The following is a 26,782-nucleotide window of genomic DNA, read 5'->3' on the forward strand; positions in this document are numbered from 1 at the left end:
TGCTCTGTTGCGTTGCGTTTGGTCTGGTCTCTGAGGCCCTGCTCTGTTGCGTTGCGTTTGGTCTGGTCTCTGAGGCCCTGCTCTGTTGCGTTGCGTTTGGTCTGGTCTCTGAGGCCTCGCTGCGGTGCGTTGCGTTTGGTCTGGTCTCTGAGGCCTTGCTCAGTTGCGTTGCGTTTGGTCTGGTCTCCCGCGTCACTCCCCGGTCTGACCGGCCGTCGGGGCCCGCTCTGTCGATGTGACCCGTCCGTCGGGGCCCGCTCCGTCGATGTGACCCGCCCGTCGGGGCTCGCTCCGTCGGTCGGTGTCGGTGTCGGCGCCGTCAGTCGGTGCTCGGTCGGTGGTCTGTGAGGGCGTGTCGGGGACGGTGTGCCGCGCGGTCCAACAACAGGTGGGGTCGTCCCCTGATCGGCGAGTCGCGGAGCGGCGCTGACCCCTGACCCGGCCAGGGCTGACCCCTGACCCGGCCAGGGCTGACCTCTGACCTCGCCCGGTGACAGTCCCAGCTGGGATACTGTTCAGGTGAGAATGCTAACTGGGTGTTTTCAATCTTATATTTTTATTAATTTTCCAGATAGTCGTCTGAGGCAGCTTTTCTTGTCTTCTTTGATGCAACCTATGTGAAAAATGAACGTAAAATGTCTTTGTACAGCAACGAGTCCTCATAAATGCGTTTTGGACTCACACGGGGAAATTAATGACCATGTGCTTGTACTTTAGCGGTGGATTTTTGGTCTGCTTTGTCTGAACTCGAGCTGTCAAAAAAAACATACATTCCCTTTCTTCTTATGGCTTTGTTGTTGATTCCCGGAAAGTAATTGTTAGTCTGGAGTGATTTTTATCTTCTTGCATTTCTATTGTCAAGCTCCGCAAGTTTCAGTGAGGCCTTTGAGTCAGTCGCCGAGGAGGGTAATAGACAGTGTTCTTAATCTTCGCTATGACGCAGGTGCCAAAGCCCTCAGGGGCGCCTCACTACGCTATTCTCGGCACTGGTGCCGCGGCGGCTTATGAGCTTATAGTTCTGGGAAGTTGGCTGGCATTTTCGGCGCCCCGTGAGGGCACATGCCGTGCATGAAGTATGTACTTTACGGGCTCATACACCATTTAGCTGTGAATATAAGCGAACGAAATTAAGCCGGCAAATAAAGTGCACATGTGTGAGCACTTGCATTTTCATTAGCAAATAGCAATAGTGCTTTTGTGATCCATAATCAAGTAGACACGCATGACAAACGCTTGTTACTGGCTATTCAAGAGGGATGTACGATGCTGTAATCCAGCGAGCTGCTCTGATGGATGGCTTAATGCGTATTCACACGATATTTAGCCCACCCGATGGTCCTGTTCTGTTTGACCTATAGGTACTCAGAAGTCAGAAAATGTGATATCCTAAATATGAAATGAAAAGCTCATTTTGATTTAGCTTGGATCCTTTCAAATATAAACTTACTTTTTCCAATTGAGTGTAGTCACAATATGCCTTTAATGCTCCCATTAATGGTACATCAAGGGTCATGTCGCAAACTCATCAATGGTAGATACCTCCGTGATGTGACAGGAAGTACAAAACAGATTACGCATCTAATTTATAAGCATGGTATATACATAAACAATTAAAGAAAATCACATGTCTCTCAATTCTACCCACCTTTGCCACTTATATCTTATTTATGTCTTATTTTGCCTCATCTTTATTGAAATAGTACAAACTACAAACGTCTATGTATTCTAAATTAAATCGTCCCTTTTCGACTCGTTAAACGAAGAAGTGCATCAATAATGAATAAGATATTAATACCATTTTATATGTAGACATTGTTGTCTCAAGCAATGCGCGTTGTCCCTCTACCCATCAGTCATCCGCCTGCAACAAAGGATGAAAGATCCCGCGCATATGCTATGAGCTTTCCAGTGTCCAATCACACGTACATTGTGTATATTGTGTGCACTTGATCAAAGATACTTTATATTTTGCTGCACTTATTTACATAAATGCGACTAGGATAATAGGATATTGACTATATGCGTCATATATTCGTCTCTTATGTGTTCCGTTTCATTTCCTAGCCGCACATGTAAAAAGGCACGCTTTTTCGTGAGTTTAGCAGCTGCTGTTTGCTAATTTAGCTAATTCAAGGACAGGTCCGCTTAGTTAAACATCGAACGACGTTCCATTCGTACACCGAGAGCAGTGCAGCCTCGCTGCTCCCTCTGGCCGTCCGTTCCAAACACTGGGTTCGGTCGGTCGCGGTCGGTAGGCTCGGTGGGGCTCGTGTTTATCTCTGCCGAACCTCCCGAAATAGAGGCGAGTCGGTCTAACAGCGCAGCAGCAACACTGCTGGAATATATATTACTGACCGGGCCGACGAAATTATTTGGAAACGAGGTTTGCAAAATTGACGTAGGCCCGAGTGCGAAGCACGAGGGCCGGAGTCAAATTTTGCAAGCCGAGTTTCCAAATAATTTCGTACGGCTGAGGTCAGTAAGATTTTTCCTACATGCCGCATACCTGCTAGGTTAGTTTCGACAGGTTTTGGTGACACTTTTATACAATTATTGGTTTGTCCATATTTTCCTAACAGTGATTGCGCTACTGCTGTCAGCTGTGGATAAAGCCTTAAAGGAAATTTATAGAAGAAAATGCATCAAAATACCTTACTTCAAAGAGAATCACGTCTGAAAATATCAACTCAGAATGGCACAACAATTGGATATCCAAGGAACATAATGCTTGAATGATTTGCCACGACATAAGAACAAGAAGAAGGTATAATATTCCTAGTGATTAAACGTGAATTTTCCCAGTGCTCTTGCAAGAATCTTTGCTTCATTTATGTAATCGTACTTTGTTGATATGCCCTATGGCTAAACGTTCGTTAAATACATTATTATTTTCCATATTTTACATGTTTGTTTCGAGGAAAGGACTACAACTGCCAAATAAAAACGCATTAACTTAGGCCCAAGGTTTCAGTGGACATATCAAACGAAGATAAGACAACAAGCGATAACGGATTTCGATTAATAGGCGCATATCTTACCATAATTTCGGCTTTGTAACCAATACAAAATACTTCAAAACCCTTGATAAGCAGAACAGATATTTACCAAAAAATGTTAGTTTTCTAATTTTACGCGGCAAATACTCGTATCATGCAATAATGATGTCAATTATACATTCCCTGTCAATTATACCTCTGGACTAATGCGATAAACTGTAGTTTAGAGGTCATTGCCCTGGGCAGTAAACTCGGGCAGTAAACTTTTGTTTCCTACATGCCGGGGTATGTCTTAAGCACAGCACGAGCCGGGCAGTAAAACTATGACCAAGAAACTGTCGGTGTCAAAATGCCATGTTATTTGATAGGCCGGGCAGGAAACAAAAGTTTACTGCCCGGGTTTACTGCCCAGGGCAATGACCTCTAAACTACAGGTTATCGCATTAGCCAAGAGGTATAATTGACAGGGAATGTATAATTGACATCATTATTGCATGATATTTGCCTCGTAAAATTAGAAAACTAACATTTTTTGGGGAAAAAATATCTGCTCTGCTTATCAAGGGTTTTGAAATATGTTGTATTGGTTACAAAGCCGAAATTATGGTAAGATATGCGCCTATTAATCGAAATCCGTTATCGCTTGTCGTCTTTTTTTTTCCATCACTTTTTATTACACATTTTCTTTACAACACATTACCACATTTTCCAACGCACATAGATGATGCTCACTACATTAGCATGTTTGGTTACAGCACAGTACCATATTAATATCTCGTACCATAGATAACATGAACTACCTGGATTGGACACTCGTTTTTGGCGCCAAAAATAAGAGGCCACTTTGGCCTCTTATTTTTAAAGGCGGCCTGTAACACTTTTGAGAGGCTGATATCTCAGCAACCACTGGGCCGATTAGCCTGCGGTCTTTTTTGTTCGGTAGCCCCATCCCTTCTGCCCCATAATTGACTTCTCATGATGCGTCTAGGTGACTGCCGTAGCACGTGCCACGTGAAAAGTCAGGGGTGTTCACTGTTCAGGGTATTTTGCATAAGTAGCGCTTTTGCGAGGCTTATATCTCAGCAACCACTTGACCGATGTACATGCGGTAATTTTTGTAGGGTAGCTTCATTCATTTTACCAAGTATTGGACTATTCCCGATGCATGTGGGTGACCCCTTATGCACGTGCCACGTGCAATACGAAGAAGTGTCAGTTTTGTAACAATTGCAATATCTCGGTAACTACTCGGCCGATTGCGCTGAAACTTGGCATACAAATACGCACCCACCGGGCAATGTATATCCATGTGCCAGAGATGGGGTGCTGCCGCACGTGCGCACGTGCAGGGCAGGGGTCGTTTCCAGATCTCGAGAACGGCTGGACCGATGGCGTTCAAATTTGGTACACGGTTAGGGACCAGTTAGAAGGGTGCCGTGCACAAGTCAGTTGGGACCCATATTGCACGTGCGCACGTGCAGGGTGCCGCTGCCAGATCTCGAGAACAGCTGGACCGATGGCGCTCAAATTTGGTACACGGTTAGGGACCAGTTAGAAGGGTGCCGTGCACAAGGCAGTTGGGACCCATATTGCACGTGCGCACGTGCAGGGTGCCGCTGCCAGATCTCGAGAACGGCTGGACCGATGGCGCTCAAATTTGGTACACGGTTAGGGACCAGTTAGAAGGGTGCCGTGCACAAGGCAGTTGGGACCCATATTGCACGTGCGCACGTGCAGGGTGCCGCTTCCAGATCTCGAGAACGGCTGGACCGATGGCGCTCAAATTTGGTACACGGTTAGGGACCGAAGTGTGCCGTGCACAAGGCAGTTGGGACCCATATTGCACGTGCGCACGTGCAGGGTGCCGCTTCCAGATCTCGACAACGGCTGGACCGATGGCGCTCAAATTTGGTACACGGTTAGGGACCAGTTAGAAGGGTGCCGTGCACAAGGCAGTTGTGACCCATATTGCACGTGCGCACGTGCAAGGTGCCGCTTTCACATCTCAAGAACGACTGGACCGATTGCAGTCATATTTGGCACATCGCTATAGACCGGTTAGTAGGGTGCCGTGCACCGAGAAAGTTGTGGCTCTGCGCGTGCTCACGCGCACGTGCACACCCCTCCGTCATATCTCGGGAACGGACTGACCGATTGTAATGAAATTTGGTGTGTGGCTGGATGCTGACCGTGTATGAGTTTTTCTCAGTCGACGAAGGTGAGGTAATGCACGTGCGCACGTGCACATCCCATAGTTCCAGCTAAAAATGGGACACGCCGCCTTCAATAAAAGCTGGTGTGCGATTGAAGGATAACAAAGTGTCGTGACTGTGTGCCTCAGAAGGGTGTGAATATGCACGTGCCACGTGCACACCTCATAATAACGGCTTAATAACGAGCAGGCCCGATATTGATCGAAGTTGGCTTACGATTAGGGGATAACAAAGTGCATTGATGTTGTGCATCAAACTATGGGTGGGAATATGCACGTGTGCACGTTCACACCCCATTTTAAAGTTAACAAAACTGGCAAGCCGATTTGGATCAAACTTGGCGTGCCATCAGGGAATAGCAAGGTGTACTGATTGTACGCATCAGAATGGCTGTGAGCATGCACGTATGGAGGTGCACAGCCCATTTTTTACAGCTGAAAAACTGGCAGGCTGATGATGATCAGATTCTTATTGTATCGTGAACATAAGGTCATTTTTAACACCATAATATTCATAATAATGCTCAAACTAGCCATAGCTCATCTTCACCGAAGTGATCAGATTCGGGCTATAATCGATAACTCAGCTCGCTCAGGCTAGAGATTACGGTCAGGTCAGGTACATGCCTACTTTACACTTGCGCATATTCACATCCCACCTTATGCTTAAGAGTGAAGCGGTCTGGTAATAATATAGGTACTTTAGTGTATGCGTTGTGGGAGAGGCATAAATGTGCACACTCATAAGATTTGTATCCTATACGCACAACCACCTACGCATGGGTGCCTCAGACTAATATTCGTGCTCATTAAAAAAAAAACACACATTTGCTTACACAATTGTTAACCCGCTGGTGGCCTGAACTTGGAACTTGGCTGGGGGGGGGGGGGGCGTTTTCACGCTCCCCCGTCTAACTCGATTCCTGGGCCACGTAGCGACACGCGGTAAGGGATATTCGAAAGAGCGTTAAAAATAATGACGGAAACACTTCAGTCATTTTTAGGTCAGGTCAAAAGTCAGGTCACTCGAGTCATCAAAAGTCAAATTAAGTCCATTTCAGTAATTAATTTTGGAAACTTTCAACGGCTAACTCGGAAACCAATAAACCTACAATGCCGCGGAAAAGCGCATTCGACAGACCTTTTCAAGGCCTTTCTAAATATTGCTCTCAGATTTGACATCAGATCAACGGCTAGCCTCCAGGGGGCAAAAACTGTCAAAATAGCCGTTTTCACGAAAAAATGTTTTTCGGGAATAACTCAAGGCCCACATTTCTTTTAAAGTGGCCCTCAAGACAGCCACTTTATTTTGGCAGCATCGTATTCCTCTCGTCGAGACGCGTCGAATCAACTATTTGTTGACCTTGAAAGGTTATTTTGAAAATTTGACCCCAGGTCAAGGTCATGACCTGACCGGAAAGGGTCATGTTGCATATCAGTCGATCCGTATCGTCGAGCTGAACACTTATGACATGTTTTCACCGCTCTAGCACGCCTCTATTAAAAGTTATAGCCAAAAAACTGCTGGCGACCGTTCATGACCTGAGATGACCTCAGCGGCACACAGAGGGGTTACATGCCAACCAGCAAAAACGCACGCAGAAAACGCATAGTGTAGCCAGGCCTTTACACAAAACATGCGTTTCTATTTTGTAAATTTATTTGCAATTTTGCTATTTGCTGTCAAATTAGGCAAGAAACGAAAGAATGTTTAAACTGAAGTGCACGTGACATTCAACAGCTGTTAAAGCATTTTTGAGAGTCGTTTTGAAAGTCACGAAAGGCAAGAGGCTGCTTTTTATTATTTCATGACAGTACGATGAATGATATTGTTTCTTTATATGCCATTAGTTACATTCTATAATGTAAGCAGATAAGTCTGTCGGCGAGCAGTGTAAATATGACAGTAAACAGTAAACAGTATGACAGTAAATATTCACGAAGATATTGGATCGAGGGCGACTCATTGTGCCGTCCTCGCTCGCCATAGAAACCACGATGCTTATCCTTAGAATCTGGAAAGAACTCGTGCGAAAAGAGGCCTCAAAAAGACTTCTTTTTGAATGCTTTAGTCCCAGAGAGGCATTTGTCGACGTGGTAAAAGCAGTCACGACACGAAGCTCCATCGTCAGAGATACCAGCTGCCCCAAGGGGCATGGATTCGCCCAAAGCTTGGAACGTATGTCAAGGGCCTTGTTTAGCCTGTTTGCAGGCAACATGGTGAGGGACATCAACAGCGCGATCCATGCCAAACGTGGAAACTGTGCAGCGAAGAAAACAACAGACGATAAGAGGCGTAAGCTATCCGGCATCAAGAAGAGCTAGAGCCTAGAGGTACTAGCACACACACGAAGAGGCGTGTGCGATCTCGCACATGTTGTCGAGAACTCAACTGAACTGTGGTAGTGCCTTCGTGCCTCGCCCTTTACCTATCCGGGCTAACCTCTGGAGATAGCCTACGGACTCCCATGGACTGTGGAAACTGTCATACGGCGCCGTCCCAGTCTGGCCGACCGGGCGTACCGTAGTCCCACGTGCGTGAGCGTGAGGACTGAGGAGTGTGGTGACCCACAATTGTGTTGAGTGCTCTTATGCCGTTGTTTTTTTATACATAGGCTTGGTTTGTACAAGACGCTGGCGAAGAGGTTGGCATCGTGGGACTCTCCTCGGTTGGATGGGCATTCTTACTTTTCCTCGGGTTTGGGGTGGTCATCTAAAAAACTCTTGCCTGTTTTGGTCAAGCAGGCCAAAACGACTTTTATTCATGTGTTGTGCACCGTGCTCATACCGCGATGAAATGTGCTTTTCAAAACATGTATGTGGAAGCCAGTTATATTTGGTGATTTTCGAAGAAATATAAATAAGGTGTGCATGTGCGCACGTGCATTACTTTACCTTCGTCGACTGAGAAAAATTCATACACGGTCAGCATCATGGTCACACAACAAAAGCAACAAACAGCCACACACCAAATTTCATTGCAATCGGTCAGTCCGTTCCCGAGATATGACGGAAGGGTGTGCACGTGCGCGCGTGAGCACGCGCAGAGCCACAACTTTCTCGGTGCACGGCACCCTACTAGCCGGTCTATAGCGATGTGCCAAATATGAGTGCAATCGGTCCAGCCGTTCTCGAGATCTGGAAGCGGCACCCTGCACGTGCGCACGTGCAATATGGGTCCCAACTGCCTTGTGCACGGCACCCTTCTAACTGGTCCCTAACCGTGTACCAAATTTGAGCACCATCGGTCCAGCCGTTCTCGAGATCTGGAAGCGGCACCCTGCACGTGCGCACGTGCAATATGGGTCCCAACTGCCTTGTGCACGGCACCCTTCTAACTGGTCCCTAACCGTGTACCAAATTTGAGCGCCATCGGTCCAGCCGTTCTCGAGATCTGGAAACGACCCCTGCCCTGCACGTGCGCACGTGCAGCAGCACCCCATCTCTGGCACATGGATATACATTGCCCGGTGGGTGCGTATTTGTATGCCAAGTTTCAGCGCAATCGGCCGAGTGGTTACCGAGATATTGCAATTGTTACAAAACTGACACTTCTTCGTATTGCACGTGGCACGTGCATAAGGGGTCACCCACATGCATCGGGAATAGTCCAATACTTGGTAAAATGAATGAAGCTACCCTACAAAAATTACCGCATGTACATCGGTCAAGTGGTTGCTGAGATATAAGCCTCGCAAAAGCGCTACTTATGCAAAATACCCTGAACAGTGAACACCCCTGACTTTTCACGTGGCACGTGCTACGGCAGTCACCTAGACGCATCATGAGAAGTCAATTATGGGGCAGAAGGGATGGGGCTACCGAACAAAAAAGACCGCAGGCTAATCGGCCCAGTGGTTGCTGAGATATCAGCCTCTCAAAAGTGTTACAGGCCGCCTTTAAAAATAAGAGGCCAAAGTGGCCTCTTATTTTTGGCGCCAAAAACGAGTGTCCAATCCAGGTAGTTCATGTTATCTATGCTCGTACTCTAATTTCCCTTTCATTCTTGTCATGGTCGTACATAAATTCAGCTTGTGTCAGAATTTTCATTTTTTGTAACAAGTTCACAAACCTTGGCTTTTCTTTTCTAACCTTACAACTATATATGTACCATTTTCCTATCAAAATGAGTCGCTGGATCGCTGTTGCGGTTTCCCTAGGGCATTCGTACAAAGCTGGATCAAATCCCAATATGATTTCCTGAGGGTTCAATTCCAGCGTAATCTTCAATCGGTCACGTATCATATCTTTCACCGATTGCCACATCGCACCCACTTCTTCGCAAGCTACCATTAGGTGTTGTATCGTCTCTCTTTCCCTACCACAAAAGGTGCATAAGTCGCTGACGTCCATGAATTTCGATGCAAAGGTATTTGTTGTCAAAATTCGGTGAACAATTCTGTCCTGAAACCATATCAAAGTTGTATTCTTTGAACACCTTTTGTATCGATAATATATATGCCCCCAAAATATGTTAGAACTCAAAATAGAGTTCCATTTAATTTGACTAGGTAATGGAGAATCTGTTTTCTTATATCTCACATTCAGTAAGGCATCATAATATTGTCTGCAATCGGCGTTCAATATTTGCAGTAGAGCCGGGTGGATGAACGGTCCTATTGGCTTTTTGCCTCCGAATTCACTTGGTATGGAAATTCTCTGTACCAAGCATCGCAATGTCTCAAAAGTCAAAGCGTTCAAACACCCAGGATAAGTTCTCCTAAATTCTTCAAAAGACATAAGTTCTCCTTGAGAATTGTAAATATCATTTATTGACCTACATCCAGCGTCGAAAAGTTTACGTTTCCAAAAGGGCTTCCGTCCTATCACTATTTTGGAAGATAAAAAGATGGGAATCTGCCAAACATCGCTTGCTTCAACTACGAGCTCGTGCTTGAATTCATCATATGCAGAAAATACATCACTCCAAAAAGGATTCATATTCGAGCCAAACTTGTTCATATAACGGTCACCGCTACTTAGTAGCCTATCCAATTCCACTTGCGGTCCCACAATATTTTCTACGGTCAAAAAGCGTCGCACCCAAGCAAGTTACATAGCTTTACCATACGTTCCCACGCAGGGTATGCCATAATGCGTTATCAAATGGGACCGACGTATTTTGTCTGGCTTGTTGTCCCACAAAAATCGGAAAAACTGCTTCTGCAATGCATCAGTCATCGCAGTTGGAGGATTAGGCAGTACCGTCAAGACGTACGTCAGCTTGGACAAAGCAAGTGACTTTAAAACCGTCCGCTTCCCGTATAAAGTTAATCGCCGTCGGAGCCAGCCCTTGAGCATGTTTGTTATTGACTCGACTTTTCTTTTAAAGTTGACTGCTACCATTTCATGCATGTCCTTGGTGAAAATGATTCCCAAGTAACGAAAACTGTCCTGCACACATGAGAACTCTGACTGTGTGATAAAGGATGGCGGCTCACCCGGACCTGAATACAAAAGCTCCGACTTCTGTGGATTTAGGGACAGCCCTGAAACCGCTCCAAATTCAGCAATTGTTTTCAAGCAAGCCCTGAAACTACTCTGGCTCCCATCAAGTATGAATGTGCTGTCATCAGCATACTGTTCCAGTTTAATCTCTTGATGATTAAAGATATATCCTTTTATGAGACGATTATTTCGCACCAATATACCCAAAATCTCTGCACAGAGAATGAATAACAAGGGCGAGCAGCAGTCCCCTTGTCTGCAGCCCCTCTCAATTTCAAAGAAGCCGGTAGATATCTGATTCTGTGATATGCACGATGAAGCATCCCGGAGCATTGTGGCAATCCACCGCTGCATATCCGCCCCAAAATTAAAGAACTGCAAAGTCTCCATGATAAATTCGTGGCTCAGGGAATCAAAAGCCTTTCGATAATCAGCAAATAAAAAGAGAACGTTTTTGTTGTTTTCCTTTCTCTTTGTTTCCCACAGAATATCATACACAGATCTGATACAGTCTCCAATATATCTATTTTTCATGAAACCCTTCTGAGCCATGTTAATTAATCTTCCCATGACTTTTTTTAACCTGCCAGCAATAACTGTCGACAATATCTTCTGAGACGTGTTCAGTAATGAAATTGGCCTCCAACTGTCCATACATGTCTTTGGTTTGCCTGGTTTAGGAATGAGAGTTAATAGTCCTTGCCTTTGAGTGACCGATAAATGGCCGTTTTCAAACGCATAATTAAAGGATCTCACAACCAGGTACCCAATTTCCGGCCAAAAGGTCTTAAAGAAATTCGCAGTAAACCCATCAGGGCCAGGGGATTTATCATTATGTAAACTTTTCACCGCCTGCGATGCCTCCGAGATGGATATTTTTCCCTCAATGCTATTCTTCTCTTCGTGACTCAATCGAATCGTATTATTTCCCAACAAATGTTCTATATCTTGTAATTTTTTTGGCCTCACTTTACGTTTGTAAATTTCCGAGAAGTGTCTGACTAGAGCCGTCATTATCTCCTCCTGATCTGAAATCAAAGTCCCACCTACCTCTAAACAAGATATATATTTTTGCGTGTACTGCCGCTTTTCTAGGCTGCAGAAGTAACGAGATGGAGTTTCCCCATACTCGATCCATCGCGCCTTCGCTCTTAGCAGAACGCCTTTCATCCTGCTCTTACGAAGTTCTTGTAACTCAGCAGAGGCATTATAAAGCTCGTTCAAACTAACATTGTCCCCCTCGTTCTGTACTCTATGTTCCAGTGTTACAATTTCACTAATTAATTTATTTTCTCTTTCCGTTGATAACCGTTTCTTTCTCGCACTATACTGAATACTCAATCCTCTTAAATGGCACAACAAAGTTTCAAAAAATAATTGATCATTCACAATAAGGACTGCGTCTTCGTCGCTATCCATTGTGACGGGGTTATATATTGGCAGCAAATACTGACGCTTGAATTCTCTTATACTTTTGCGAATCATTTCCACAAAATCGCTGTCATCCAATAGAGAATTGTTGAACTTCCAAAAACCTCCTCTCTGCCTAGCTGCGCGGGACAAAAGTGTTAGTGAGACCAAATTATGATCAGTTCTGTATCCAACTTCGATATCCGCGGTTCCCACCATGCTCATCAGTTCCGGGGAAACCAAGAAAAAGTCTAACCTAGCTAGTCTCAGCGGTGTTGGCTTACGCCATGTGTACCTCCTCGTCGTAGGGTGCAGCTGGCGCCATACGTCACACATTTGTTCAGATTCAATGAAATCTAGTACCACTTTCCTAGCAGTTGGATTTCCCACTCGCCTGTAATGTTTAGTGTCGTTTGCCGGATCTAATGCCATGTTCCAATCGCCAACAAAGACGGAGGGATCCTCTGGCAAACATTCGATTTTTATGAAAAGTTCCCTATAAAAATTGGGATTATCTTCATTAGGACCATACAGCGCTATCAAGTTAATTTTTCCAAAATTTTCACAGTCAGCACTTATTATCACGTAGTTTCCCCCTGGGTCTACTAGAGTACTGCAAACATTTACCCCAGCATTGCGATTTATTAATATTATGATGCCTCTAGAGTTGTTTGTTCCGTAACTGGCTACTAGTTCGCTACCCCATTCGGAACGCACAACATCTATTAAATCTTCTGTGACATGAGTATCAATTAAGCACGTTACCGAATAGTTACTTTTTCTTAAAAAGTCAACTACGTCCCGTCTCTTTTCTGTTTGCCGAATGCCCCGGACGTTCAAGCTCCCAATACTAATGCACCTTCTGTTGATCTTACTCATCGCAAGCTAAACGACCCTCGAATCTTAAAATGTACGAGATCAATATTCTCAATACATGCACAATGTCTCTATATCTTAACTCACGTGAGCAGTAATAATGTTCCAAAAACCTCAACATAATCATAACATCCCAACTCATGAGCACGACTGCTGGCTTCGGCTTCAGAGTCATTTCACGAGCTCAGAAAAGAAAGCCACCAGAAAAAGCCAGTTCCTGCCAGCAATAAAATGGCCTCATACCAACTAAACACATCTTCTTACCACACGAATACTTTAAATGTCCGCCGCTCCGTTTAGCAGCCCCCCCCCCCCCACACACACACACATACCCCACCATTCCCCTCACACAATATCCCCAGATGGATATACACAACGCAACACACAAAGTCTAACGGGATATCTGGCCAATAAAAGGAAAAACATTCAACTCACTAGAATGAATCTCCCTTCAAACGGCAAACAATGTTACGCGTGTGGGGCCGGCGGGAAGGGGCGGGGAGGACATGAGGTGGGGGGGGGGGGGGGTCCGGGGGTCAGGAAGTTCTGCCTCCCATGCCACAGAGTAGCTTAGATCATGATACTACACTTCAAGAAAGCAAAACACTCGAAAACTCAACAGATCGACGGTCTTGGCAGCGCGCCAAATAAGTCCACCAGCCCCGGCTGCCGCTTACCGCTACATCAGTTCTCAGCGGGTCGACGCCCCTCGCCGATCACGTGCAGGGCGCCAAGCGTCACGTGACTCGCTCCGCGGTGGCGGGTCGTCCTGCACTGAGAAGCCGAGCTGACGCACCTTGTCCAGAGACTCGACCCTCTCACTCACTGCGAACTTCTCCCGCTTAAAGAAAACATGGCCGCCGCGCGAGAACACTGTATGTATCCTCTTCTCCTTTTTCGCGTCTAGCAGACTGCGATAAATCTTGTTGCGAAGAGGAGTCAGACTCTCGTTCACATACAGATTCTTACCGGCCAACTCTAGCCGGCGCCACATTACCTGGTCGCGAACACTCCCTCTGCCCGAACGGACAAAACGCACTATTACGCGATTGTTCGCCCCTTGCAGTCGGTGAGCTCTGTCTATATCACCCTCGGACACATTCAGTCCACCGAAGCTGCGATTCAGCACGTCCACCACGAGAGCGCAGACGTCTTCCCGTTCATACGATCCGGCGTCGCGTCCCGCCCGCCGAGGAGGCGCCTCCCCGGCCCGTGCCGCTGAATCCGCCCGTGCCGCGGCGGCCGACCCGGGACTCCGCTCGCCCGGGGCGCCGACCGGCTGGTCCGCCGGACCACCGCCGGCGGAGGCGCTCGGCCGGGGAGGAGGGGGAGGCGCACTGCGGGCCGCCATGGCTCCGCCCGACAGCACCAGGCAGGGAAGCCGGGAGATCATCTCGGCCTCTTCTGTTCTTGCTTGTAACCTGCTGATCTCATCCCTGGAATCCCGTAGCTGGCCACGGAGATCTTCTATTACCTCATCCCTAGTTTCGATGTGGCTCTCCAGTTCTCCCAACCTTACACCAAAAGCGTCCAACTGCGCCTGAAAAGTCGTTCTAAATTCATGCAACTCACTGGACACAAAAACAGTCAAACGGTTTTCGAGTCTTTCCAGAGCGTCGTCGAAATGCTCCTTAAGCGATACCTGAGACCGCTGCGCCGGACTACGACTCGGCTCACCGCCACGATCCAACGCTCCTCTCTTCCCCTTCGGAACCGGGGCATCTCCCGACTCAGAACGGTCTCGTTTACCGGCGCCGTCGTCATAAGTCCGTACAAGCTCACTCACCGATGATCCGCGGCTCATTGATCGCTGCGGGTCCGAGTCCTGCTCCTCATGAACACCGTCCCGTTCCTCCGGTCGCGGCATGACTTCCCTTTGCTCAGGTAAGTCTGTACTGGCACTCACTAATGAAGCCACACAGCCGTGCTCACGAAAACAGTCACCAGGTCATGCTAAAGCACTGCAATGACCATTAACAGTCCCAGCTGGCTCCGGCCGCCTCCCGGTCACTCCGTCCGCCGCCGGCCGAGACACGCCGCAGCGGAGCGCGGCCGACCGGACCGTCCGCGCCAGAGGTCGCTGGTGAACTGATCGCTTGTCGTCTTATCTTCGTTTGATATGTCCACTGATACCTTGGGCCTAAGCTATTGTGTTATTATTTGACATTTGTAGTCCTTTCCTCGAAACAAACATGTAAAATATGGAAAACATAATGTATTTCACGAAAGTTTAGCCATAGGGAATCAACAAAGTACGATTACATAAATAAAGAAAAAATTCTTGCAAGAGCACTGGAAAATTCACGTTTAATCACTAGGAATATTATTCCTTCTTCTTGTTCTTATGTCCTGGCAAATTATTAATGTATTATGTTCCTTGGATATCCAGTTGTGCCATTCTGAGTTGATATTTTCAGACGCGATTCTTTTTGAAGTAAGGTATTTTGATACATTTTCTTCTATAAATTTCCTTTGAAGCTTTATCCACAGCAGTAGCGCAATCACTGTTAGGAAATTATGGAAAACAATTGCATAAAAGTGTCACCAAAACCTGTCGAAACTACTTAGCAGGTACGCGGCATGTAGGAAAAATCTTACTGACCTCAGCCGTACGAAATTATTTGGAAACTCGGCTTGCAAAATTTGACTCCGGCCCTCGTGCTCCGCACTCGGGCCTCCGTCAATTTTGCAAACCTCGTTTCCAAATAATTTCGTCGGCCCGGTCAGTAATATATATTCCTGCCCGGCCTATCAAACAACATGGCATTTTGACACCGACAGTTTCTTGGTCATAGTTTTACTGCCCGGCTCGTGCTGTGCTTAAGACATACCCCGGCATGTAGGAAAGGTAAAGGCTGGGGCCAGGATACAGTGTGTATTTTGGCGACCCCACCCCGCGGTGAAGACTGATACTGCCCTACCTTATAGGCACAGCGGGTGATGGTGGTCTCGCCCTGGATGTTAGATCGTATCTAAGATCATTCGACCTGGATGCAAAGGTTGTATTTGTAGCATGTCTTAGTTTCCTCGTCTTCAAAGGTACTGTATACCTACGTGAGCCAATTAGTGGAGGCGAGACTCACTAAAACATTGGATTGATAATCCTAGTCATAGCAGACACCCTGGGGCCTGGACATTGGACAGCCACACCTTGCATACAGTGACGGATGAAGTCCCGGCCTCGGTTGATCGATTGACCTTTCGGTGAGAAGGAGAGGGTCACGGTGATAACGTCCCCGATCCGATCTACCTAAGCTGAGCTGATCTAGGATAAGACCAGACCAGCTGAGCCGAAGGGAGGCGCGATAAGCTGAACTAAGCCGGGCTGAGCTGAGCCGTATGGGTGCCATCTCTGATCCAGTGCCGTATTTCTGTTTACAGCTGCTGCTGCTCAGTCTACAGTGGTGCTGCAGAGTTGACCTGACCTGACCTGACCTGGGCGCGGCCGCCAGCCATGGGCGCCGGCCAGTCCCATTCGGAGGACGGCCAGGCTGTCAACGAGGAGAGTAAGTACTCCGAACACTCGGTGGCCAGCAGTGAATATCAACTCGGCATGAGCACTAAACCAATAGAGCAGCGGGCGACGAGAGCCTGCTAATTACGAGATATCATTGTCTGCACTATGCAGACGTTGAGACATAACTTTGTTGGGACTGAAATAGAGCGGATAGCTTATGCTAGAAAGGAATAAATGAAAGTTTATAATAATCTTCAAAGAATAGGTATGACCCTAACGTGAAAGTGTTTGGTTATCTTATGTCTGGAAATGCCAACCGTGTGTTATGTCGTCTCAGAGCACAAAAATATACAGCACATATAATGTTATTTTGGTAAATAAACCACTGATTGGACACTTAAGCATCGCATATCATTTGTTCGTTACTTTTACTATGCTTTTACGTTTCTAAAATGCAGTTTTCCGGCTGAAGGGCATATTAAAATCGACATTCCAGATTTTCAAAGATCCGGAATATACCCGCGCCCTGGTGGGGTCTGTTTATAACGCGACCTGGTGGGGGGGGGGGGGCTATTTTTTGCCCCCCCTCGTATCTCCGAAACTACTGGACGGATCCGCAAAATTCAAACGGTGTTCGAAAGGCCTGTCAAATTTGTCGAGGGAAACCAAATTTCATTGACCTCGGGGTCACCGATGACGTCACAGGTCAGGTCAAAGATGAAATGTTTCACCGTTCACGGGTCATCTAGGGAATGCGCTATAACACCGAAGAAAACGCATTTTGTCGAGAATCAGCGATAGGGCGTCAGTTGCCTAGTACATATATTGCTATAAGAGGTCACTGACATTACCCAGGTCACAGGTCAGGTCACCAAGGGTCACAGGTCAGGTCACATGAACCTAACTTTAGGTACTAAGGTTGTGCGATGCATGTTTTATGGCCAATTTTTCATTTCCAACTCAATGGTGTTGGTTATAAGACTATCAGGTACGGCTTAGGCCACTTTCTGGTGGAGGTCAGGTCAAGGTCAGGTCAAAAAAGGTCAAATTTCAAAGTTGATATTTTTGCATAAAATGGGTATTGATTCGATGCAGCTCGTCACGGGGAGTCTAATGGTGGTCTTTGTTTTGCGCTACGAGGTCTAGAATTGCAAACAATTGAGTTTGAAAATTTGACGTCATCAATTTTGAACAGTTTTTTCGCTGTAACTTAGCCAAAAAAAGAGGTATCGATCTCAAATTTGGTATGTAGATAGAAGGCGGTAAGGACTATCACATATATTCCGTTTTTTTCGAAATTCAAAAAACTTTTTGGATTTTTCGGCTATTATAATCAAAAAATCTGTTTTTTTATTTTTGGGGGTCAAAATCCAAAAATTTCACAAATCCGAGATAGCAGTTTTGTAGCCCTGTCAATTCTACAGCTTTTATGTTTCTATCGTTTTTCTGTATTTGCAAAGCTATAGGCCTGACAGCTCTTCCCGCGAAACCCTTTTTTGGGTCGAAAACGGCAGAACATGACGTCACTCTGACGTCATTTCCGGCCAACCTATCATAGCCTTTGGATAAATTTTTGGTCACAATGTGTAAAATTGATGTCCGGGAGGGTACTGAAAGTTTGGTGACGATCGGCGCAGCGGTTCTGGAGATATATCGAAAAGTCTGGAGGGGGGGGCAAAAAATAGCCCCCCCCCACCAGGGCGCGGGATAATGTTATGTGAAATAGTTTAAGCACATTCTTCGAATTTGTTTTATTTCATCCAGTAATTAGCCTGGTTTTAGTTGGAGAAGACGGAAGCAGCCAATATGTCATAAAGAAATAATGTAAAGTAATTTCTCTGAGCAAAAACTCTCTTTATTGCTGCTAATTCGGACAAACCTGGTAGTTTTTTGCACAATCTTGTATTGTTTATTTTCTTATAATATCTGACGTTGCATCGCACATTTTTGCTCGATCTGCTTTGGTGATAGTATCAAACTTTTGTGCTTACAGAGTGACTGCCTGTCTCATTTCAGTAAACTTCGACCATTTTCAAGTCCTGAGAGCTATCGGAAAGGGCAGTTTCGGAAAGGTGAGGAAATGAGTTATGTGACGGTATGGCAAAGGAGGAGGACCGCGAGACAAATAGCTTAGAACGCAGCTATACTTGAACTTTGGTGACGTAAAGAAAGAATTTACCCATAAGTGCTGCGTGAAACTCATTACTGATCAATCCAAGGAACTATTAGAAATATTAATCAAACAGTTTTGGCCTCATCAAATAACACCGTATATAGCGATCCCAAAGTTATTACATATATTGTTGAAGGTCAAACTGCTCAAGAGTCATGAACCAGTCACCCTGATGACAAGCCTGTTCATCCAAAATGATGCCGATTTCCATGGGTACCTTATTTGTCCTGGCGCGACCCCTGTGGTCACACTGCGGTTCTATGATAACCAGCTCTTGAAATAATATGATAAAGCATCATTCCGTGATGATGCAGCCCAGCCATGTGGTCGATGGAAAAAGCCTACATATACATATATCCATGCTGACACAGCCCCCTGTCGTGTTAGACAACCTCTGGATAATCTATCCACCAGTACTGCGCCGCGTGTGCGATGTAGTTAGTCAGGCACTAATGAGCCAGATCAATAAAATGTCGCCCGCAAAAGGCCTCTGAGGATACTTCTGTCTGTGTCAGCAGCTTAGCTGTAAGCCACCATAGCAGCGCAATTTAGACATTAGGTCAGCAGAATCGGTTCCGAGGTTCGAATTCAGTCCATTCAGTGGAGCTGGAGTGTGCAGCCATGAGCTGCTGTCTGTCACATTTGAGGTGCGGGGGTGTGACTAGAAATTCCAGTCACCTGACTCCAAATGCGACTGAGCTCCCATTCGATGTAAGTACAACTGAGCTGCTTTTCTGCCCCAATCGCGGCAGACGGTTTCCTGTTTGCTTATCGCATTGGATGCCAGCGTTGCGTGATCGTTGTGCCAACACTTTTGTGGCGCGGTGTCACTGTGTGTGCTCTTCTAATTTTCCACTACAAAGCTCATCAAGATAGCTACGTTGATGTACGGTGGCCATCTTACGGGAAATAGTCAGAGATTCCAGGCTCTATTCTCCAAGATGCATGTAAAGGATGTTTCGTATTAAACGCGATCAGTACTTCTAAGGTTGTAATTAAAGAGGCAATTGAGTTTTAATGTTTTCTTTGTCTAGGCGTGAGCGAGATGAACAAGCGGCCTAGAATATTTAATACAAATTAGTACTGTCCGTGTATTATTTGTTCCGTTATTTCTTTTGCTCATTTTCCAGGTCAAGTAGAGATTCTCACAAATAACTTTTCTTGATTTTCAACTAGAGGAAGTAAGTACTAATCTTATAAAAGATTGAACTCATCTCCTTCAGAGGCTTGGTATCTCATTTCCGAATTTCAGCGTGCACCATCCGATCTGAAATGGCAGGCGACAGGGCAGCTTCAGTTCAGCTCTATACGCTGTTCCCTCGGGAATACAGCTGGCAGGGAGTCATCAAAAATAACCGAGACGGGGTGGTAAATAACCAAGTGTCAGTCCAATGCCTCGGACAGTTTATGTGACACTGGTTTTTGTGCAGTACGACGGCCGCTACTTTCCGTACACATTGGCCCCCCGCGTGTTGTGTTGCTCAGCAGCGGGCCGGTGTTTTCTGGTCGATTTCTCCGTATGCCTGACACCATGTTTTCCGGCCGCTGGGCGGCGCCTGGCCGGTACCGTGTGATTGTGTGGGGAGTGTTGTGTGCAGTGACTGTTAGCGGTGAAGGAGGCGGGCCAGCGCTCCGTCCAGGGAGCACATTTGGCGCCGCCTGACGCGATCCCCCTCAGAGAACGGTATATGTGTTGCAGGCACTTTAGAAAATCAGTCATTTTGTAAAATGCCTAGGCATTTTACAAAAAGACGGCTGTTTGAAAAATGACTGAACGCAACCAGGCTTTTTTCAAAATGGCTAGCCATTTTACAAAATGACTAGGCATTTTGCAAAATGCCTGACCAGCATGGAACGTAGATCCCACTACAGATACTATGGCCAACAGTTTTTGGACGTCTTCCTATACCCTATAGGTACGTGTTCAGCCTGTAGCTGATCGATTTGAAGCTCTGTGATGACGACAATGCTGAGTAACGACCAGGTTGAGTTGAAGACTCGGCTGTAGCATAAAGCATTGTTAAGTTAACGCTGTAAAAACTCCCAAGTACATCAACGCCGTTCATGTTCTGCCTGAAACTAGACCTAACAAAATCGGCCGGAGACCGGCCCTAGTCAATAGGCAGGCCCGGTTGATGTACGATTACATGTAAACGAATGAGTGTAGTCTTTGTTTGATTGTGTCTTTGTTTGACAGCTTTGAGTACCTACTTGCATAGTCCCAGTTAAAAATATCAAGCTCCACATCGGGAGAATCATCAGGTCGCTTGGCGTAGGACGAGAGCGTTGGTTTCAGAAGACACTAACGCCTAAGTTTGTGGGATCGAATCCTCGCGACCTCTAATAGTTTTACAGATACAGGCCGGCATAGGGCCAGTCGTTTGTTGACGCTCCAGATCGATCATTTTAAATCCAGCAGCGTCGCTGACGTGGGGGTTGGAAATGTCGCGGGCTTGCACTTCTCAAAATAGAGGTAGGTATGGACTTCCCACTGTTGGACTCCTCTGGTCATAATGCTGGACTCCTCGGTCCACCTACACGCTACCAAAACGTATATAATTAGGTACTCGTATCTACAACACGCTGCTCAGTCATTTTGTAAAATGGCTAGGTATTTTGTAAAATGCCTAGGCATTTTGCAAAATGACTGGAGAGTCAGTCATTTTGTAAAATGCCTAGGCTTTTTGCAAAAAGCCTGGAAATTCAGGCATTTTGCAAAATGCCTAGGCATTTTACAAAATGACTGATTTTCTAAAGTGCCTGCAACATATGTATCATACCTGTTGTTTGGGTGTGTGCAGCGCGGGGCCTGCGTTGTGAGCAGTGTTTTGGCCACATGCAGCAGTGTGTACGGTTTGAAGAGTGTGATTAGCTGAGTGCAATGGAAGTTGGATGTTTTAGACTTAATGTTTGTTATGCGCGTTGCACTGTGCATTTTGTGTGTCAATATGGAGAGTGCTAATCTGGATAATGGCCAACATATGTATACTGTTGTACTGGATAATATGCCCCTTAGGTACCTATACTAGATATGTGGTAGAAAATAGAATTGTGCTGCTATCTGCGCGTGGGGGACGGGTCATGTCTGTGCAAGTGTGTAGTGTGCAAACGTGCAGTGTGAACTCTCCAGTCTTCAGTGTGTCCGCGTTATACTGTTTGTGCTACTGTGAATAGGTACTGGATATTGCACTGTTATACTGTGCCGTGTAACGACTAGGCTATGTGGCGCTCAGTGTGGTACCGTTTAAGTGCGGCTATGTAGGTAGTATGTAGTGCTCACTGTGGTACTGAAGTGCGGCTAGGCAGTGGGGGAGAGTGGGGCACATTCGTGCATGGGGCACATTCGTTTTCAGCAGTTTATGGGAACACGAGTGACTGCACGAGCTCAAGGTAAATTATGGAAATATGTCTATCATTGCCGCCCTTCGTTCACCGTAGAAGACAACACTGTACCTGCTGTCATGCTTGGTAAAAACGCAAATTTGTAATATTCGTGAGCTTTCCAAACTTTTCTCATATTATCCATTTTCGTGATCCTGACTCGGAAATGTGGTTCAGCTTTTCAAAATTGGGGGTGAAGAAGCTCACTCTATTCACGGAACTGCTGCAAACTTGTTTGTTGAAAAAGTGTCATTTTTCAAAAAGAAATTTTGAAATATATTACTAATAGCGTTGTGGGGCAGGTTCGTGTACGCACTGCCTGGGGGCACATTCGTGCATTTTTTTTTTTGCGATTTATGACTTTATCTGTAGTAGGTTTCTCTAATGACGCTCGCCTGACTCAGTCTCGACTGCTTGCGACGTCGTGACGAGCAATTCACGCGAACTTGGCGAGGTCACGGAGGCCGGCAGTTGGCACATTCTTGTTGGCCAGCCCATTCTTTCTACATATGTTGTGCAATGCATTCTTGTCGAAAGAAATCAAGTGAAATGACCCCCTGCCAATTTCCTTTGGTAAATTTCTGGTAATGCCCGGTAATTTCTCGAACTTTGCAGGGTGAACGGAAGTGCCCCACCTCTTGAACGAATGTGCCCCATAGGTGGGGCAGTTTCGTGCAAATGTTCAGAGTTATTAAAAGTCATTTTTTCTAATGGAAGGAATAATTTTAGAGGATAACTTTTAAAGAGGAAAACTATCTGCAATAGTTCCTTTCCATACTACAATCAACAATTTTGCCATTGCACTAACCAAAGAACAGATATATGGGTTTATCCATTTTTTGCACGAATGTGCCCCACTCTCCCCTGCTCACTGCCCAGTGGGGCACTGTGTAAGTACAGCTCCGTGTATTCTGTGCCACGACACCACACGGGTGTAACTGTACACCACCGTCCACCGCGCCGTATAAAGGTGGGGCTGTTTGCCGCGTGCAGGTCGCCGTGTGGCGCGGTAGTGCGGCTCGGACGCTGATTAATTTAATCGCCGCGACGCCGCCGACCCATTTGCCGCGCCGTAATGGAACTCCGCCGACCGCGGCACTGTTCGATCGGTTGTGACCGCCGCCGGGGCCCGAGTCGCTACTTTCAGCACAGTGATACAGCGAGGCCGCAGCTGGGCCGAGACGCCACCCACACCCGCGGGCCAGCACAGTGATACAGCGAGGCTGCAGCTGGGCCGAGACGCCACCCACAGACCCGGCCCCGGGCCAGCACAGTGATACAGCGAGCTGCTGCAGCTGGATCGAGACACCACCCACACCCGCGGGCCAGCACAGTGATACAGCGAGCTGCTGCAGCTGGATCGAGACACCACCCACACCCGCGGGCCAGCCGCTCCCTGAGCGATCGCCCGACCAGTGTGAGAGTTCGGGCTGGCATTTCGTCTACAGGATTTATATCGCAGCCGAACCTCACGATTATTCGCCGTCTCTCTCTCTCTCTCTCTCTCTCTCTCTCTCTCTCTCTCTCTCTCTCTCTCTCTCTCTCTCTCTCTCTCTCTCTCTCTCTCTCTCTCTCTCTCTCTCTCTCTCTCTCTCTCTCTCTCTTCCCTCCCTCCCTCCCTCTCTCCCCTAACCTCCCTCTCTCTCCCTCTCTCCTCTCTTTTTTTCTCTCTCTCTTCTCGATCAGTTGGCACCAGCTGGTCGATACGCTCCCAGATGCGCCCGATCCGCCACTGCGTCTCGTCTCAGGGGACGCTGTTCACAAATGGGCTGAGACGCGGCTGCGATGGGCCACGATAACGCAACAAGTGGCCCGCTAGCCGGCGGCGATATTGTCGCCTGGGGCGGCGATGATCCGCAGCCGACCGCGTCGCCGCCGGCATTCTGAACAGCACCACGAAGACGCTGTTGGCGAAAGTGGATTGAAACTCCCAGTGGTGACAGTTTGGCGCGAGGAGCACAAAGTCATGTCTTGGTGCAGGATGGTGACGACATACATATGGGAAGTTTTTTGTTCTAGTGGGTCTAGGTGCGATGCGTCAAAAATAAAAAGTTCATAAAGTTAAAAAAATTCATTTTATTTTTTGTTTTATATCACCAATAGAGTAATCAAATATCCTATTTTGGTTCTCTGCATGATAAATATATGAAAATATGTTCTTTTGACGCATTTGCTCATTTGGATCGACTTTTCTAGCCATCATCATATTCCACACGCGTAGGAACCTGTTACAAGAGTATCTCGTCTTGTATTTCAGTAGCGTGTCAGCTCACCTTGCCAATAACAATGACATAACTTGTGCTTTGTTCTCTCTGTGACGCTCACGGTGGTCCTTTGAAGTCGGCCTTGTTAGTGACTGTGCCGTCAGAGGCAGCAGAGGGTGCTGTCATTTCCTGTGACGCCAAGCCGAGCCCTGCCCGCTCTCTGGCCTGACCGCTCGAGTGGCAGAATCCACTCGGTCGAACTCCGGGCTCACTAACAAGAGTCAGCGCGCGTGCTGCCGCTTAATGACAGCACAGCTCCTGAAAGGAGGTCCCGCGACCGGGCCCGGGCCCCAGCCGGCTCAACTCGTGGGAAATACGAAATGAATATGCTGCACATCGTGATGGGAAATTACAATATTATCATCAGTTCACTAGCACATCTGACGAATGACGTGGTACTGACGTTACGTTTCAGTAACACAATCTAAGGAGAGACTTTCCTCAGTGAACACACATAAACAGCAATATTCTCCTGAATATAAAGTTTAGGACATTTGTTGCATACACACTGACATTTTCACTTTTCAATCTTGCCATCCTAGAATACCATTACGTTATTATTAGGATCATTTTTGAATGAGCTTGTCAAAATGATATTGCTTATATCAGAGACAATTTCCTTTACCACAGCATTCAGCAAGTTTGAGCTGTGACATCCTCTTCGTGCCGACTCGGCGCCGTTAATGTCCCCATTATTCCCCTATCTCCGGAGCGGCTCACGTGTGTACCCAATGGCATGATACCCACTCACGAGACTCGTGTGCCCGTAAGGACGTCCGGAGCAGCTCACGATAACTATATACCATCCATCCATCGGCCAGGGCGATCGATCGTAGATCCATATAAGCGGCATCACAACGTCATGAGGGCGCCGCAATCAGGGTGTTTGCCCTGCCAACATACACTGTGCCAATATCGTTTGTGGCCAGCACTGAGTAGGCCGTGCTCGTGTCGATGTGAGAGCTAGATGTATATGCATCTACTTGAGGTCGATCCCAGCGATAATGGCTGTTAATTGTGGCACACGAACATAAGTACATGATGTATTTTACAATTATGCGGTAAAACAGCGCATAAAACAGATACAAAAACTTATTCAAAGCATGCCTTTTTGGCAGTTCATGAAAGCGGATGCCATCGACACATCAATGCCTCCAACGGACACAAATGGTGCAGTACTCCTACTCGAATCAGCGTGGATCGATCATATGTTGTCCAATTCCGCGAGTATACCGTCACCCGCTTTATTGATGGGTCAATTTGCACGGGACACAGTGTGTCACGACCTAGGGTCGGCGGCCTGTTGCGTGCAGCGCGAATGAACGGCTGATTAATGGTTTGCAGGCGATTGCAATCACCTGCACACCTTTATTAGGCCCTCATAATGTAAATGGGCTGGCAATCGGTGTATAAGCACGCGCACGTCGGTACTTAAGCGAATTATGTTAGTAGGAAACACTAAAACATCTGTCCAGTTCGAACGTTTCAAACTGTTTTCGTTATTGCCTACAAGGGGATACAGATCGAGTCGATCCGTCTTGTACAACTCCCGAGTGAGAAAAAGAAAGCGAAACAGTGCTGTTTTGCTAGTTTCTGCCACCGCTGCTGCTAACCAATTGATTCTCAATAGGTAATAATCATTTTTGTTGGCAAGTTTTACTTTCCATTCCAGGGAACAATCAATTTTATTTATTCACCGCAAATGTTTTGCATCTTCACTGATGACAAGCAATATGGAGATTCTGGTATATGAATGTACGAATGGCGTCGCTGAGACTCTGACATCAGTGTAGTAAAGTGCACAATGCAGTAAATCAGTGCAGTAAAACGCATCTAACTGCCTCCAGGTATGCATCGTGCGGCGGAAGAGCAACAGCCAGATGTACGCCATGAAGTACACCAACAAGCGACAGAGTCTGGAGAAGGAGGCGATTGCCAACGTGATCCGCGAGGTGCAGATTCTCTCCTCACTGGACCATCCGTTTATCATCAACCTAGTCTTCTCTTTCCAAGGTCAGTCCAGCCAACATTCCATTTATAGCGCGTTCGGTTATGTTAACTAGCCTCGGGGATCCTTCCTTCTTGGTAAGAAAGCAAACTTTGTACTTCCAGGAAATCTGAGACCCCCAAGACATTGAGCGAAAATAGTTTCAGAAAACTATTGTCGTACTTTCGGCGTGTTTATCTACCGTGTCTGTACTATGTGAGTTGATCCAAGAAGTTCCATTGTTGAACAGCAGTTTGGGCCTGTTTTGCATGAGCGAGAATCTATTCTGATATTAAACGATATTTTGCAATGCAGTGGCTTACCTGAAGCACCCTACGTGCCGTATGAATTTTGTATAAGACTTAACGCTGATGCCTCCTAAATAATGCACTTCTTTGCCGGAGTACATTGTCCTGGGATCGATACACCGACTAGTGCGGAACTTTAATGCATGGCTGCAAACAATTCTACTTACAGACCACATGAGGGCAAAATGCAGGAGTGATATTGTCGCACAAAGCTGTATTAGACGCTCATGGTGCACTGATGGCTGCATAAAGGACATCTGATGGCTGACA

At 46.6% G+C, this 26,782-nt stretch overlaps 2 protein-coding genes across 2 annotated transcripts; one reads left to right on the top strand and one right to left on the bottom strand.

Moving 5' to 3' along the window:
- Nucleotides 1-321: 321 nt before the first annotated feature.
- Nucleotides 322-26,230, top strand: LOC122377200 (serine/threonine-protein kinase 32B-like; the record flags this gene model as incomplete). The annotated part of the gene is made up of 4 exons (XM_043357158.1): nucleotides 322-519; nucleotides 16,324-16,448; nucleotides 18,416-18,471; nucleotides 26,065-26,230. Coding segments are annotated over exons 2-4 (274 nt in total), but the record flags the coding sequence as incomplete, so codon positions are not given.
- On the bottom strand, nucleotides 3,671-10,243 carry LOC122377201. The gene is made up of 2 exons (XM_043357159.1): nucleotides 9,196-10,243; nucleotides 3,671-3,777 (listed from the first exon to the last, which is right to left on the bottom strand). Exons 1-2 carry the CDS (start codon nucleotides 10,168-10,170, stop codon nucleotides 3,733-3,735), a joined length of 1,020 nt encoding a protein of 339 aa, XP_043213094.1. The 5' UTR covers nucleotides 10,171-10,243; the 3' UTR covers nucleotides 3,671-3,732.
- Nucleotides 26,231-26,782: the final 552 nt, after the last annotated feature.

This window comes from Amphibalanus amphitrite, unplaced genomic scaffold, assembly GCF_019059575.1.
Source record: "Amphibalanus amphitrite isolate SeventyFive unplaced genomic scaffold, NRLGWU_Aamphi_draft 002620F_arrow, whole genome shotgun sequence".
NCBI lineage: Eukaryota > Metazoa > Arthropoda > Thecostraca > Balanomorpha > Balanidae > Amphibalanus > Amphibalanus amphitrite.

Bases quoted from the DNA above. Each gene is read 5' to 3' on its own strand.
- LOC122377201 (XM_043357159.1), bottom strand. From the start codon at position 10,170: ATGAACAAGTTTGGCTCGAATATGAATCCTTTTTGGAGTGATGTATTT. The intron at 3,778-9,195 runs GTACGAGCATAG...ATGTTATCTATG, and splicing joins AGAATGAAAGGGAAATTAGA to GTACGAGATATTAATATGGT.